The 13,783-nt window shown below is 33.9% G+C and overlaps 1 protein-coding gene across 1 annotated transcript; it reads left to right on the forward strand.

The window, feature by feature from the left end:
- Positions 1-10,046: 10,046 nt before the first annotated feature.
- On the forward strand, positions 10,047-13,206 carry LOC148602013 (putative palmitoyltransferase ZDHHC13). Its single transcript, XM_088554494.1, has 2 exons — positions 10,047-10,191; positions 11,778-13,206. Exons 1-2 carry the CDS (start codon positions 10,127-10,129, stop codon positions 12,808-12,810), a joined length of 1,098 nt encoding a protein of 365 aa, XP_088410620.1. The 5' UTR covers positions 10,047-10,126; the 3' UTR covers positions 12,811-13,206.
- The last annotated feature ends 577 nt before the right edge of the window (positions 13,207-13,783 follow it).

A 13,783-nucleotide genomic window follows, 5' to 3' on the forward strand; every position in this document is an offset into this window, starting at 1 on the left:
TGACTGAAAACTATTTCTAAAAAAAGTTATTTTTCCCTTTTCAAGAGCAATAACTCTTACAATGAGTCTGAAGACTTTTGTAGTCCTAATAATATGGATCATTTCAGCTATTGAAAGAATTTGGATAAACCTAACGGTTTAGGAGATATATGTGAAAAACTACTGTTTGACCCCTATGTTCTATTTTTAGTAATGGCGGCAATGTTTTTCGACGAATCAAGAATCCCCACATCATTTCTATGCAGTATACCCCAAGGAACATTCATACCAAGTTTGGCTTCAATTGGTCAAGTAGTGTCAGAGGAGAAGATTTTGGAAAGAAAAAACATTAAAAATAGCAAAAATCGTTGAAACAGGGCAATAACTCCAACATGGCTTAACAGATTAAAACCAAAATTTAAGCAGAGATAGATCTCATCATGCTGAACACTTTTACCCATGCCAGAATTCAGCTAAACCTAACAGTTTAGGAGATATGTGCGAAAAACTACTGTCTGACTACTATGTTCTATTTTTAGTAACGGCAGCCATGTCTTTTGACGAATCAATTCTATGAAGGATACCCTAAGGAACATTCATACCAAGTTTGGTTTCAATTAGTCAAGTAGTTTCAGAGGAGAAGAGTTTTGTATAATTGTTAACGACGACGGACGCCAAGTGATGGCAATAGCTCACATGGCCTTTGGCCAGGTGAGCTAATAATAATAAAACATTAATTTGCTTACTAATCGACTTAATCACGTAAATATATAGACGTTAACTGCAGGACATTGGAAATTGGTAGACCAAAAAGCTAGTATACTATTATGATAGATAGTTTTGTCTAGAGTTTTAGCTGAATAATAAATGAGCCTCTCCCAGTCCTGTGTCATGGGTCATTCCAGTTAGACAAAGACAAATGTCACCCTCCGAATGAAATCTTGAGGACTATATTTCAAGATTATGAACGCCAATGAATTATTTACAGGCGAACTGATACTTGTTGACCCGTCTAGTAAGAGCATATGCTGAGATGAAAATAATTGGAATATAGAGAAATATTCATTTAATTCTACTCTTACTTGATTTTACTTATACAAAATGTGACGGTTGCCGCTACGGAGCACATGTTTACCCTTCCGGAGAGCTAGATATCACTTGGAGTTAATATTTCAAGTGCTACAGTTTTTTTTTTTTTTGTGTGTGTGTGTGTGTGAAGTCTTGTTTTTAGTTTTCAAGCTTTTGTATTATATCCTATTCATTTCATTGTGTAGATCGTCTCGGTTTTTTATTTCCACGTTTAGACCATATATTTTGATGTATCTGGGCCCGGTTCCATAAAGAATCTCAAAGTGAGATTTTCTCAACTCCTCAGTTAAAATTTTGACCAATCAAATCACTTGAAATTGAAGATTTAAAGAAAACTCATGGATTTGAGGAAAATCTCAATTTGAGATTTTTTTTATGAAACCAAGCCTGCGTTGTCTTATATTTTGGCGCTTTGGTATGCTTCTTGCCGATATTTATAAAGACAATGGTAAGGTAACACTTGCTACCAAGTTCTTTCTAGAAGTTTTCATAGTATTATTTATAACATGTTTCGTGGATTAAAGTATATATGTTATGATAGAAATTATATCACAATCGCAGATAATGAATTCCCGGAGAAATTTTAAGATGCGGAATTCTATATAGATATGTATATACATAGAAGTATAATATCTAGATTATACTATCATGGTAAAACTCTTGCAAGTTAATACCCCATTTATTCTTCAATCGTCAAACATCGAATAATAATGTTACAAGATATGAGAAATATTTAAAATTTTGCTCGTTTTGTGTGATAAGGAACTTTGAATAAAAAGTCAGGGTTAAAACGCCGTACGACGGGGTTCTCTGGATGTTTGATCTTCTCGATGCTTCACTTTATTTCTTCGTGTATAGATCATAATTACTTTCATTGCAAAGTCATTAGTAAGGATTTTTTTTTATTTACCCAATTGTTCTTTTCAATTCAAACACCCGGCCTTCTGGGCACACACGTCACTCTAAAACGTCTTTTTACCTGCATGCTCATCACCGTTTTATTTTCCTTCAAGCGTCTTCACGCGAGAAACCTATAATTCTATTGTTAAACGCATAAGAGATTGCATAAGGTCAAATAAAATTCATTATAGGAGTCAGTAGAAGTAAAAATATGATGATATACATTGCAAAATATATAATAATAGTAAAATACAGAACGGATTTACCAATAAACTATGAACTTAAAGTACAGGGGAGCACCATTTAGTCTTCAGCGTGAGGGAAGGCTGACTGCTTTTGTACTTCATATCCAGTCGTTCATCACAAAAATATGCAATGCAAGAGCTTAATGGCATGTTTTAACACGACTGCAAAGTATATTTAAACAATTATCAACCTAGTCGGACGCGGACGTTATCTACGGTACCAAACTGAGCGATTTTCCTCAACATCTTATGATTTTTCAGCTGTTTAGAGATAATTGAAAAGAACGGAAGCTGGATTCAAACACAATACGACGGAAAACTCTAATAGCCGTGAGTATGGCGTCTTCATGGTACTTTTGCGGAAGCGTTAAAACACTGCTCCGTTATCTTCGGTAAGCAGAATAGCTTATTTGAAAAAGAATCTTTTTACCATGATGCAATGGAACGCATGCATGGCGACCCGCGAATAAAAGCTATGATTGACTTCAATACGTTTCGACCGTCAGTATATGGCTATTGATCAGTAATGTTTAATATCTTAACGTGTTGCAAATAGAGCCACACGGTGCAATAAACATTCCAATTATTTCAAAATTCTTAGCTACATAATATGTGTACCAGATGACCTCTTTTCCCGTTTCGATCGTGCTTTTTTACTAAGGATAAGGCTATAAGCCAATTGAATGTATAATTTAGTTAAACCATTTTAATTAAGCGATGGTTTCATTGCGAAAAAGGCAAATATTAAAAACCATAATATAAATTACTTATAGTGCGATTAATTCTACGGGAAAGTTAGTTTCTATGTAAAAAATAAAAAAAGTATGTAATTGAGTTAAATTTCCTTCCAGAAGGGTAGGTAAACATTGCGAAATATTCTACTGCTTGACACCGCTGTAACAAAAGTGAAAATAAATCTTGAATAGGACTTTGGAAAAACGTTTTGAGTTGGTTTGTGACACGGGAATTATAGGAGCACTTTGCCGTAAAATTCAATTTAGATATAACTTAGTGCATTCAAGTGACAACTCATCGTACATTGACATTTTACCCATTAACGAAAACCCTAGAGAGAGCCTACATTTACATGTAGGAAAATATTGTTTATAAAATATTCCGAATAACTTACTTCCACAATCATCCACAAAAGCAATCAGTTCAATAAATGAATGAACAACTCACTTGAGAAAAACTAAACACGAATTTGTGTAAAGGAAATAATTGCATTCGATTTGTAACAAGCTTTGTGACTGGTTGGTTATCCTTGGACAAACCAAGTTATTTTGTAAAAAAAAATGCTTTGATACTGAGACGACCACAATTAAAATAATCCCAAATAAAATAACGTTTTGATAACGATTTTTTTTTATATTCGGATTTGAATCAATTATAAATTAAATTATAAGGAATGTTTCAAATTATACGAAATATCATACACAGTTCGGGTCAGTTTACACTTCTAGGTAAACTTTCGCCACTGTGAACTTCATATGAAATACATGTATATAAACTTGTGTTCGATTACCACATGCGTCATGTGAAAAGTTCACATGATTTTCACGTGAACTCTGTCACAAATTTAATTTGCTCAATTCTGGCGAAAACTACGTAAAATCCATGTGAAAATCTTTTGAAATAATTTTGCCTGTAGGTGTATATGTACACCATTTTTTTGCATACAGAATTTCCTATTCGAGAACCGAAACGTTGACTTTGCCGAGTAATTCAGAACTTGAAATCGCATTAGCAACGGTCAATCGCAGCTTCTCGGCCAATCTCTTTGATTCCGATCATTGCCGGTATTGGCCGAAGGTGTACCGATTGTGCCAACGATATTTATCATACATTTTTGGTTATTTCATGTTCTTTGTTGTGTGCGTCTAAGTGTTTTCCATGTCTGGTCATGGTCCCTGGGTTACATTCTTTTGATTTCGGCTACAATCTTAGTTCCCTTGATTACACTTTCGCAATTCATACGTTTCCTGAGAGTATAGTTTCTGATATATTAATGATGTAAGTTATAGTAATTGAAGTTTCATTTTTTTTATCACGAACCGAAACCACATACAAATACGGATATATTGGGCAATATATCTTGGTTAATGAAGGAACTGTTTCCACAGACCTGTAACCACTGTATCAACCAACCTTACAGGTTCTGCTATACATGATATGAAGACATGGACACTGTTCATAAGAAATCAACGAAGCTGTTTCTGGAACACTGATCTTATTTACATTAAGGAGAATGCTTTAGTAATAAGTGCGGAAGAGGTGTAAAACTTTGAAATAGCGAATATGCCATTTTCGCAGATATTGTTTCAGTTTATTTGCAAGTCATTTGGAACTCTTCCGTGTTAGAGTCAGACAGTTTATAGTTTATGCGCTGGCACTTGCATCAAAGAGTAATCAAGGGAACCAAGATTCTAGCGGAAATCAAAAGGATGTAATCCAGGAACAAAAAGTCAGACATGGAAAGCAGACACACACAACAAAGAAAACAAATTAAGTAAAATATCTATTACATACAAAGTAACAAAAGTAGGAATCGGAGCATTGACCAGGTGCATCGGTAGGGTAAGCGTCCTCTGCTTTTCTAGAAGCACCTGCCGAATTGCTCATACAAGTCAAGTCCAGGGTAGACGAAGGAGGAAAGGAAAACTATGACATGTTGAACAAAGCAGTTTTCATGGTGCAGATGGATCCACGAGTTCCTAATGACGACCATAAAACTTCTGTAGTGATGACTTCAAACTTGTAGCAACAAAATCCTATCCTAGAAGCCTAATTGTAAGAAGTCTAGCGCAGTACAAAAAGTCTGCGTAGTTACGGCAAGCTCTGGCATAACATATAAGTTGTGACATAAAAACTCGATACGCAGGTACTGAATGGATGTTGCCATAGATGAAAGGAAAGTTGACAATACGGAACGAACAGTCATTACTTTTGGTAAATGGTTTTCCTTTACAATCGACCTTTAAATGTAGGTCAAGTTATGAGCCTGACGTCACAGTGTCTGTAGTATCCTTTGTCTCAAGTTCTTTGGGGTAGATGCGATGTATAAAATCCCCGAAACTATGATTGTTTACGATAATACGTCATTTACATAGCGGAAACTGATATTAAAGGATCCCTTTCTACTGGATCAGATCAGCTATAAAATCTAAGTTAAAATTTTAAATACAAAGAATCCTTTCTAAACTGAAACTCTTTGGATCAATTCACACTCTTTTGTTTGTTCACGCTCATAATAAGTAAGGCAATTGGTAGAAGTATGGAGATTTGGTTTTTTTTGAAAACTTGCTAGAACATACATGTAGTTTTTGTTTTGTTTTGTTTTCTTTTTTGATAATTTACGAACACACAACCGTAACGCTTCTTTGGTAGTCAATGATGGACGAACCATGTTGTTTTTTGGCTTATTAGCTTTCTCATTCTCTGGATAAACCATTTTAATCTCTGTGAACCGAATCATTGATTCGATTCGGATTATATGGCGCCATGGTTTTAATATTTTTGTAATAGTACGTTGGACTATCACCAATGAACTAGAAATTGGCACGTTATGAATGTAAAACTGTATTATGATTATTTAGAAGATGGAAATGAATTTAACACGGCAGACCTATGTGACACGAACATATTAGTGTAATGGCTGAATTAGTCTAGTGAAAAACCCGTCATGAGTGTTCAAACCATATTTGTTTGCTGCGAAAAGGTCGGATATCATTTTGTCGTTTTATTGTATTGTCTAATTCAGCTTAGTCCAATGTGTCTAAGTAATTACTTTCGTCTTTTTCATCGACTAATATTAATTTTCAAATTAAAAATCAGTGAATCAATTTGCATGAAAACATTTTTTAAAGAATTAAACTTTGGCTATAAGGTGGAGGACATGAAGACCGAAAGAAACATGAAAAGTTGCATTGAAAAAGAAATTTTCAAAGGAAAGATATAGGTTTTGGAAAATAAACAGAGGCAAAAAAAAAAACAAAAAAACAAAAAAACAAAAATAAAACGCCCAGAACCAAAATAAATGGAGATCCTATTCTTCACACGAAGCAAAGGAGCTCATCAAAATCGTCGTGAAGAACTCTCTTACTCAGATAAGTAAATGCTTTGAAGCAATCGTTAAAAAAAGAAGAATAGTGCGTCTCATTATTAAGATAACAATGGGCACTGCACACTTGTGCAAATTTTATTTATGTAATGCAGATCAAAGGCGCGAATCGGTAACATATTTTCCAACCGGATTAAAATTCTTAGTAAAAGACTGCATATAAAGAGGACAATTTCATACCATTTAATTTCACAAAATTCTAATGCATTTCTTCACAACATAGGGAGCCTTTGTTCAATAGTAGCTTCTGATATCAAAAGGAGAACGAAAATATGGTGGTAAAAGGGTTTAAAATCTTCCTTTATTGTTAAATGCCCATTTTTATCAGCGATAGATACATCATTTGGCAATTTTTGATGGCCAATCACTGTGGTACATGGGCTGTTAGTTGATCGCATTTTATGGCCTCTTAAAATGACATTGTTATTATTTGAGACGCCTTGTCAGTTTTCAATTTTTCTAAATGTAATAAAATATTTATTGCTTAACGTTCTCTTGATGTGGCGAAACAGGGGGAAATGCGTTGTGGCGAACTAATCAAGCGGATGAAGCCGAGCTGTTGAATCCGTCAACTAAAGCCCTGGCATTATATCTTGTCTTATTTTCCAACAAGAACACCACTTAAGTGGATTTTCGTTACAGGTGTAAAATTTGTTTGCATGATTTTAGGAACTGAAATAGAACTGCTAATTTTGATTCGATATCTCTGGATGGACGCGTTTTATTGGTCGTTAGAATCGGTCCTCTAACACTGTACTGTTTCATTATCGTGTATTTTCCAAATATCATCTATATTAGTCCCCATATACCAGAATTCCCGATTCCTGTGCATTGTCCTCTAAACGTTCATATTTTCAATGTTGGGTGGGTTTGGCACTAGGCCATGACCTAGTTCGCACTAGTCGGGTGTAATCAACATCAACAATTTGGACACACTAGCCCGCTGAATATCACCCAGTCCGATTCCGGAATTTTGTTTGTATACCAGCCATAACTATTGTCGAATTTTTTTTACGATGCATGCATATATTTTGGAAAGGGGTGTCATGAAAAACTATGCAAATTAAACTATGTAAATTATGCACAAAATTAACATGTTTTTTCAAAAAACATTTTTTCTAATACATGTAGGATTCCAATCATCCGAATTTTTCCCATGGGCTTGCTACTGCATTGAAGCTTGCTACATTTATCGAAAAAAATATAAAATGAAACTGCTAGTCAATTTTTGTATATTCTACTGCTAAGTGAATATTTTCATCGAACAAAATCTTGCGGTCGTCTTTTTTTTTTAAATTTTTGTTTGTAAAGTCAAATACAGATAGCAATTCAAAGACATTTCAATGAGAAATTGCTTAGGGTTTCCACGTATGATTGAAAACTCGCATTACAGAATTTGTTAAAGATGCGTCTGATTTTAATCCAATGAAAATGTTGCATCTGGGCAGATCCAATGTATTTTCAGCTTAATTGTAATCTCATGCACAAAGGGTATATTCGCTATTTCAAAGCTTTACACTAAGTAGAGCTTATAAGACAATCTCCGAAACAGAGGTTGGTAGGTCTTTTATCCATGTACTGTGTTTGTTTGACGTAGGAGATACAAGGACCTCTGTTTCGTAGATTGCTTATAAGATAGCGGAGTGATACGCAGTAAATCATAAAGCGGTTATAGGTCTGCGGAGGAGATTGTTTTAATTGTAGGAATTGGAATATTCTCACTGAACGGTTAACTGCTACAAGCCTCTATGTAATATACGTGTTCTTTTAAATAATTCTATTACTATCAAATATTCATTTTGATACTTTGTACAACAATGGACAGAGAATAGTTAACTGTGTAGATGCATCTTGTAAAATAATCATAGAGTGAGACAAGTCTATGCCAGAGTTTATTCTAAGTTATGGATGTAGTGCGAGACTTCCACGAGTGCAAATTTATCTTTTTGTTGGTGTCTTCCCCATAATACCACGGTCTTTGGATTAAATAACAGAAACAAATAACCCTACGGGTGCATCCAGTCAAAACTCTTATTTTTAGTTTTTAGTCCGCGTGTGACTGTGCATTTATTTGGGGTATTATTCCTTTCACCATTTCTAGGTTCAAATACCACTGTTGTCAACGTTTCCATGGTTTCAATTTTAGTCTTGCAATCTGGATACTAGATATATTTCAAGGTTTTTGAGGACAACCAGCGATACGCAAATATATTCCTTTTTAGCTAGTTTCGAGGTCATGAGGTTCAAGGAAAATTTTCGGAATTAAATGTTGTATTTATTCACAATATATTTCAAATACCTCATGCAAGGAATCTCTTCTTTCATATCTGGACCGTTAAAAAGTTACACAGAATATAATAAAATAATGTGCTTTTAATAACCGCATCGCTCGGCATGGCCACGGCAGTATTAGACGAATAACTGAAGATATATTACTGGTATAATAGTCTGTTATAGAAACCAAAATCAACATGAAACCGAAGACATTAAGCATGTGTGTGGTATTTTACGCTTAATATTAATTTCTTTATCCGTCCACGCGTAAAACACATTCATAATACGACAGGTTTTTTCACTGAATGTCACAGTTTAACTTATATAATTATGATACTTATTGATAAAATACTTTTTTATCAACATCAAAGATGGATGTCTCAAAAGTTTCCGTAACCATTGGCGTAAATTAAAACGATTTCTCGCCACGTTAATTTCATCATTGGCGGGTAAGATAGACTTCGACGTCATTTGTTTACGTACATCTCCGCAGGGAATTATCGAACTAGTATGAAAGGACAAAAAAAAACAAAACAAAAAAACCAAAAAAAAAAAAAAAACAAAAACAAAAACGCGGCGACAAAAGATTTAAAGAAACGGGAAAAATATACTGAAATAAATGCAGATTTAGTAATGAGGTCTCCTTAATCAGTATGCACGCACACACTGGACCGATATTTTTTGCAAAGTTAAAAAATGAACTGAACAATAAAATTAAATAAATAACATATAAGTTATATGCATATACAAGTATATATGTACAAGTAAAAGGAAACTATAACTAAGAAATAATTAAAAATGAATAGCAATTCACACAACCACCTCTTTCAAAAAAAAATAAAAATAAAAATTGGAAGACAGCATTTGCATGAAGAGCCATGGAAAAAGGAGCACTATAGAGCACTGGACATAAGAAACAACAAGTTTAGTTTCGTACTTTTGGACTGAGTGAATGTACATGATGTATATAGTTGTAGTCACGTTTCAGCTAAATAATACAGTATGTCTAATTTAGTCTCGGCAGATATTGTCTAGAACATTTCATGCGTCAACTTAACAGTATACCTATTTACAAATTGAAGATGAAGCAAATTACGCAAATACGAGAGGTGAAACGACAATTTTTTTTTGGTCAGAGACCTCTGGCGCGAAATATGTTTGAGTTAGAAATGAGAAAAAACATTTTTGCAAATGTCAACGGAACTACGTGGCACTAACCTGTACCTTATTCTGGCCTTTAAAAATTGCAACTTAAAAAAAAGAAGAAAAAAAATATATACATCCATACAAAACGCCAGCAACGATATGTGCATGTAACTATTTACAAATCGGAGTTTTGTCACACATGTCTATTTTGTCAATGTTTGTTATTTTTTCTCACTGTTCTTGCTTGGTCTGTAAATTCTATTTTTAGACAATGGAATATAAGGGAAATCCCCCCTCGAATTAAAACCGTGCAAAGGGGACTAATCCAAGCAGAATTTCAATTATTGTTTACGTCAAAATTATTTCAGCATCAATGGAATTTCGTGTTTTTCAGATGGACCCAAAAATGGAACAATACTATACAAAGGCTGTAATCAAGTAAGTTCACACATCAACAAAATCATCCAAGAATGCCGTCAGACGTTTGTCTCAGACTTTGCATCTGGCATCTAGTGATTGGACAATCACATAACGAGAATAGGTCTGGTGTAGTTGTCAAAGAAACAACGTACAACTCCACCGGGGTGAAAATGACAGCCCAATACACACATTGTATATTCATGTCTTTGCTTTCATTGATGTGATTCACTTCTGGGACCGAAAATCGTTTTCTTGCATAAGTTTGGTTCACTTCTGATGGAAACCCTGTCATAGGCCAATTATATCAGCCAGTATGACAAGCCAAAGTGGACAAAAATGAGCATTTTCTAATAGTAAAAAATGATTTTTTAATATTACAAATTCATTTTCTAATATTAAAAATTAGATTTCTTATATCACAAAACACTTTTTTAATATTAAGAATTCAATTGAATTTCTAATATTAAAAACTATTTTTGAATATTAGAAATTGATTTTCTAATATTAGAAAATGAATTTGTCTATTCCGTTGTGATTTTTTAATATCAGAAAATAATTTTGTAATATTAAAAAATCTGACTGATTTTCTAATATTACAAATTCATTTTCTAATATTATAAATTCATTTTCTAATATTACAAATTCAATTTGTAATATTACAAAATGTGTGATATTTTATAATATTACTAAATCAGGAATTTGTAATATTAGATAATGAATTTTTAATATTACAAAATGAATTTCTAATATTAAAAAAATCTTTTCTAATATTAAAAAAATCTTTTCTAGTATTAAAAAAAATGATTTTGTAATATTAAAAATTCATTTTCTAATATTACAAAATACTGATTTTTGTCCACTTTGGCTTGCCATAAGCTAGTCTTCATTCAGATACAGATACTGTAAAAAAGACTTACATGAAAACAAGGACTTATATATATAACATTTATATCTATATTTAACTCCTTGATCAAAATGGGAAAATTTATACTTGGGTAAAAATGTAGAAATGACTATTTACTTTCTTTTCTGATAATGTGTGTGCTAAACGAATCTGAATATCATCTTTTATGCCAATCACTTTTAGTCTGTTTACCAAATACCCTAATTGTTCAATGGAATTAAAAGAAATTTTATTTAGATTTAAATTAAAGCTAATCAGTAATGATTATATTATTTGTATATTTGTTATATGCACCATAAAATGATAAAGTAATCATCGGTAATAAGCTCGGTGTCTTGGTGTTACTTTCTTTATGCATACATGATATCTTTATTTTCATAAATAGATGAGAGCTATTAACAAATACAATTTAAGACAACACACACACGTTATTTACATAAAAAGACGGGGAAACAGACGGAAGGGGTGATTGGTTGGCCAGGACTTTTTTTTTTTATCTAACAACAAAGTTAAGAAGTGGAGATGACTCTTGGGTTGACATTTTGTTCGAAAACTTGAATTTATTGCAATAATTTATATAATATTATTTTTGTAAAATATGTTTTTGTTTGAGATTTTATAAACTTCCATTCAGTGGCCTGATTGAAGAAAATGTTTTCAAGTTATTATATCATTGGATTTTCGTCTGCTTCCTTTTTAGATTATGCGACTACATCAACGAAAATAACCTGGAGAAAGTAAAGTCAGTGGTTGACAACTTCTTCGGGAAAAGGGAAAGTTTAATGCTCGCCTTTGTAACTGCCGTCCAGAGAGGGAATCCCGATGTTGTTAAGATTTTTTTCGAGAGTGGCTATATTGATATCGATGATCTAGACTACATGTTCGGTGAAACTGCCTTAATGCACGCGGCGCGGTACAACCATCTGCACATGGTTAAGTTTTTGCTCAAGCGGAATCCCGATGTCAACAGGGCAAGCAGTGAAGGAGGATTAACGGCACTACATGTAGCAGTCAGTGGTGTGGTTAAACGTACAGGGAATGTCAATCTAATTAATGAATTGTTGAAAGTTGACCGTATTGACCTTGAAATACCAAATAAGCAGGGCATGACTCCACTAATGGCGGCTAGCAGCTTAGTCAAAGAACCGGAAGTATCATGTTTGTTAAAAGCTGGTTGTGACATGACGACAGTTAATAAAAAGACCGGTTTAAGCGCACCACACTATTGCGTGAGATCGGACTATTTTTCATCTTATCCAGCTGTCATTGCGGATTGTTTCATTTTATATTTACAACACAGAATAAATCCCGATCTCAAAGACCAGTCTGATGTGCCATTGATAGGACACGCGATACTTAAAGGCAACTATCAAATTCTCTGCCAACTTGTGTATGTTAATTGTGATCTAGACGTGAATTATAAAGATGGTTTTGAAGCCCACGCAGTAGTACATGCCTTCCGACGAAATCAACGCTTTGCAAAGACTTTATTTGAAGCCGGATGTGACGTCACAAAATGTCGTAATATTACATATGATAGTACACTGGTACAGCACAATCCTTACGACGCTTTTTCAAATTCTTCTCGATCTTTGCAGCAGTTATGCCGAATAGTTATTCGGAAAAGATTAGGCTTTTATCCGCATACGAATATTCATAAGACTAATTTACCAAAAGCCCTACAAGACTTCGTTCTCCTTAAAGATTTTATAAAAACTGTAGAACTCAGGTAGAATATGATATTCTTGTCATAAATATCCAAAGTAAACACCGTTATTGGTTGTTGATTCAATTTATGTATTAAGGATGTAATCATTTTCTATGTGTTAATCCAGAAATTGATAAAAATGGGGAGGTGTTCCTTGCTATCATTTGCTCATTTGATTTGAACTAAATAAAACTTTCCCGCCAATGGGGAGGGGTCCAACCGTCGAACCCCTTGGATTCGCCATAAGTATTTACTGTGATTAAAATCGTCATGTTTCTTATTTATAATTACTCCATTTTCTTCTATATCTATCTATCAGTCTAATGATTTAAAATTGTCGTTTTTTTTTAAATATTAAAATAGATGTGTCGGCACGACACAAATGCCCCCACCTGCAGTACAATCAGTACTCCATCAAAAATTAACAAAGCAGAAAAGAACTCGACCTATGTGTGTCAATATAAACCTGCATACCAACCATAATATCAATATTTCAAGGCATTTTAGCTATATAACATTTTTTTTTGGAAAACCAAAAATGAACAGGAACTTTCCAAGGGGAACAACTAAGTTAAAAATCAACTATTGGCGTGGACATGAAAAAGCATCAGAGTGTACATGTTCTCTTTGTTTCATAGGTTCCCCATTTCACACAGCACCTAGCTCTCTTGGCTACCGATCATATTAGTATAAGCCGTGTCTATAGTTCTATTTCACTTACTGAGCCGAGAACAACTATGCTAATACGGAAATCTCTGCCGAGAGCGCTGCAGTTCTTTCCGCACGGAGATGTCTCCCGGGAGCACAGCAGTTCTTTCCACACGGAGCTAGTCAGTTTTAAATTGCTTGTTACATCCTCTATGAAGAGAGAGGTAAATGTCCGTACCTTTTTAGAAATAGTTCTTTCTGTAATTACTTTATCACATACAGTGACTGAAGAACGTGATATAGGAATGCAATATTTTGGGACTGAGCAACACCACATTTCTAAATTTTCT

Source organism: Perna viridis, chromosome 12 (genome assembly GCF_037379345.1).
Source record: "Perna viridis isolate PV_CMFRI_1.1 ecotype Kerala chromosome 12, ASM3737934v1, whole genome shotgun sequence".
NCBI classification, from domain to species: Eukaryota; Metazoa; Mollusca; class Bivalvia; order Mytilida; family Mytilidae; genus Perna; species Perna viridis.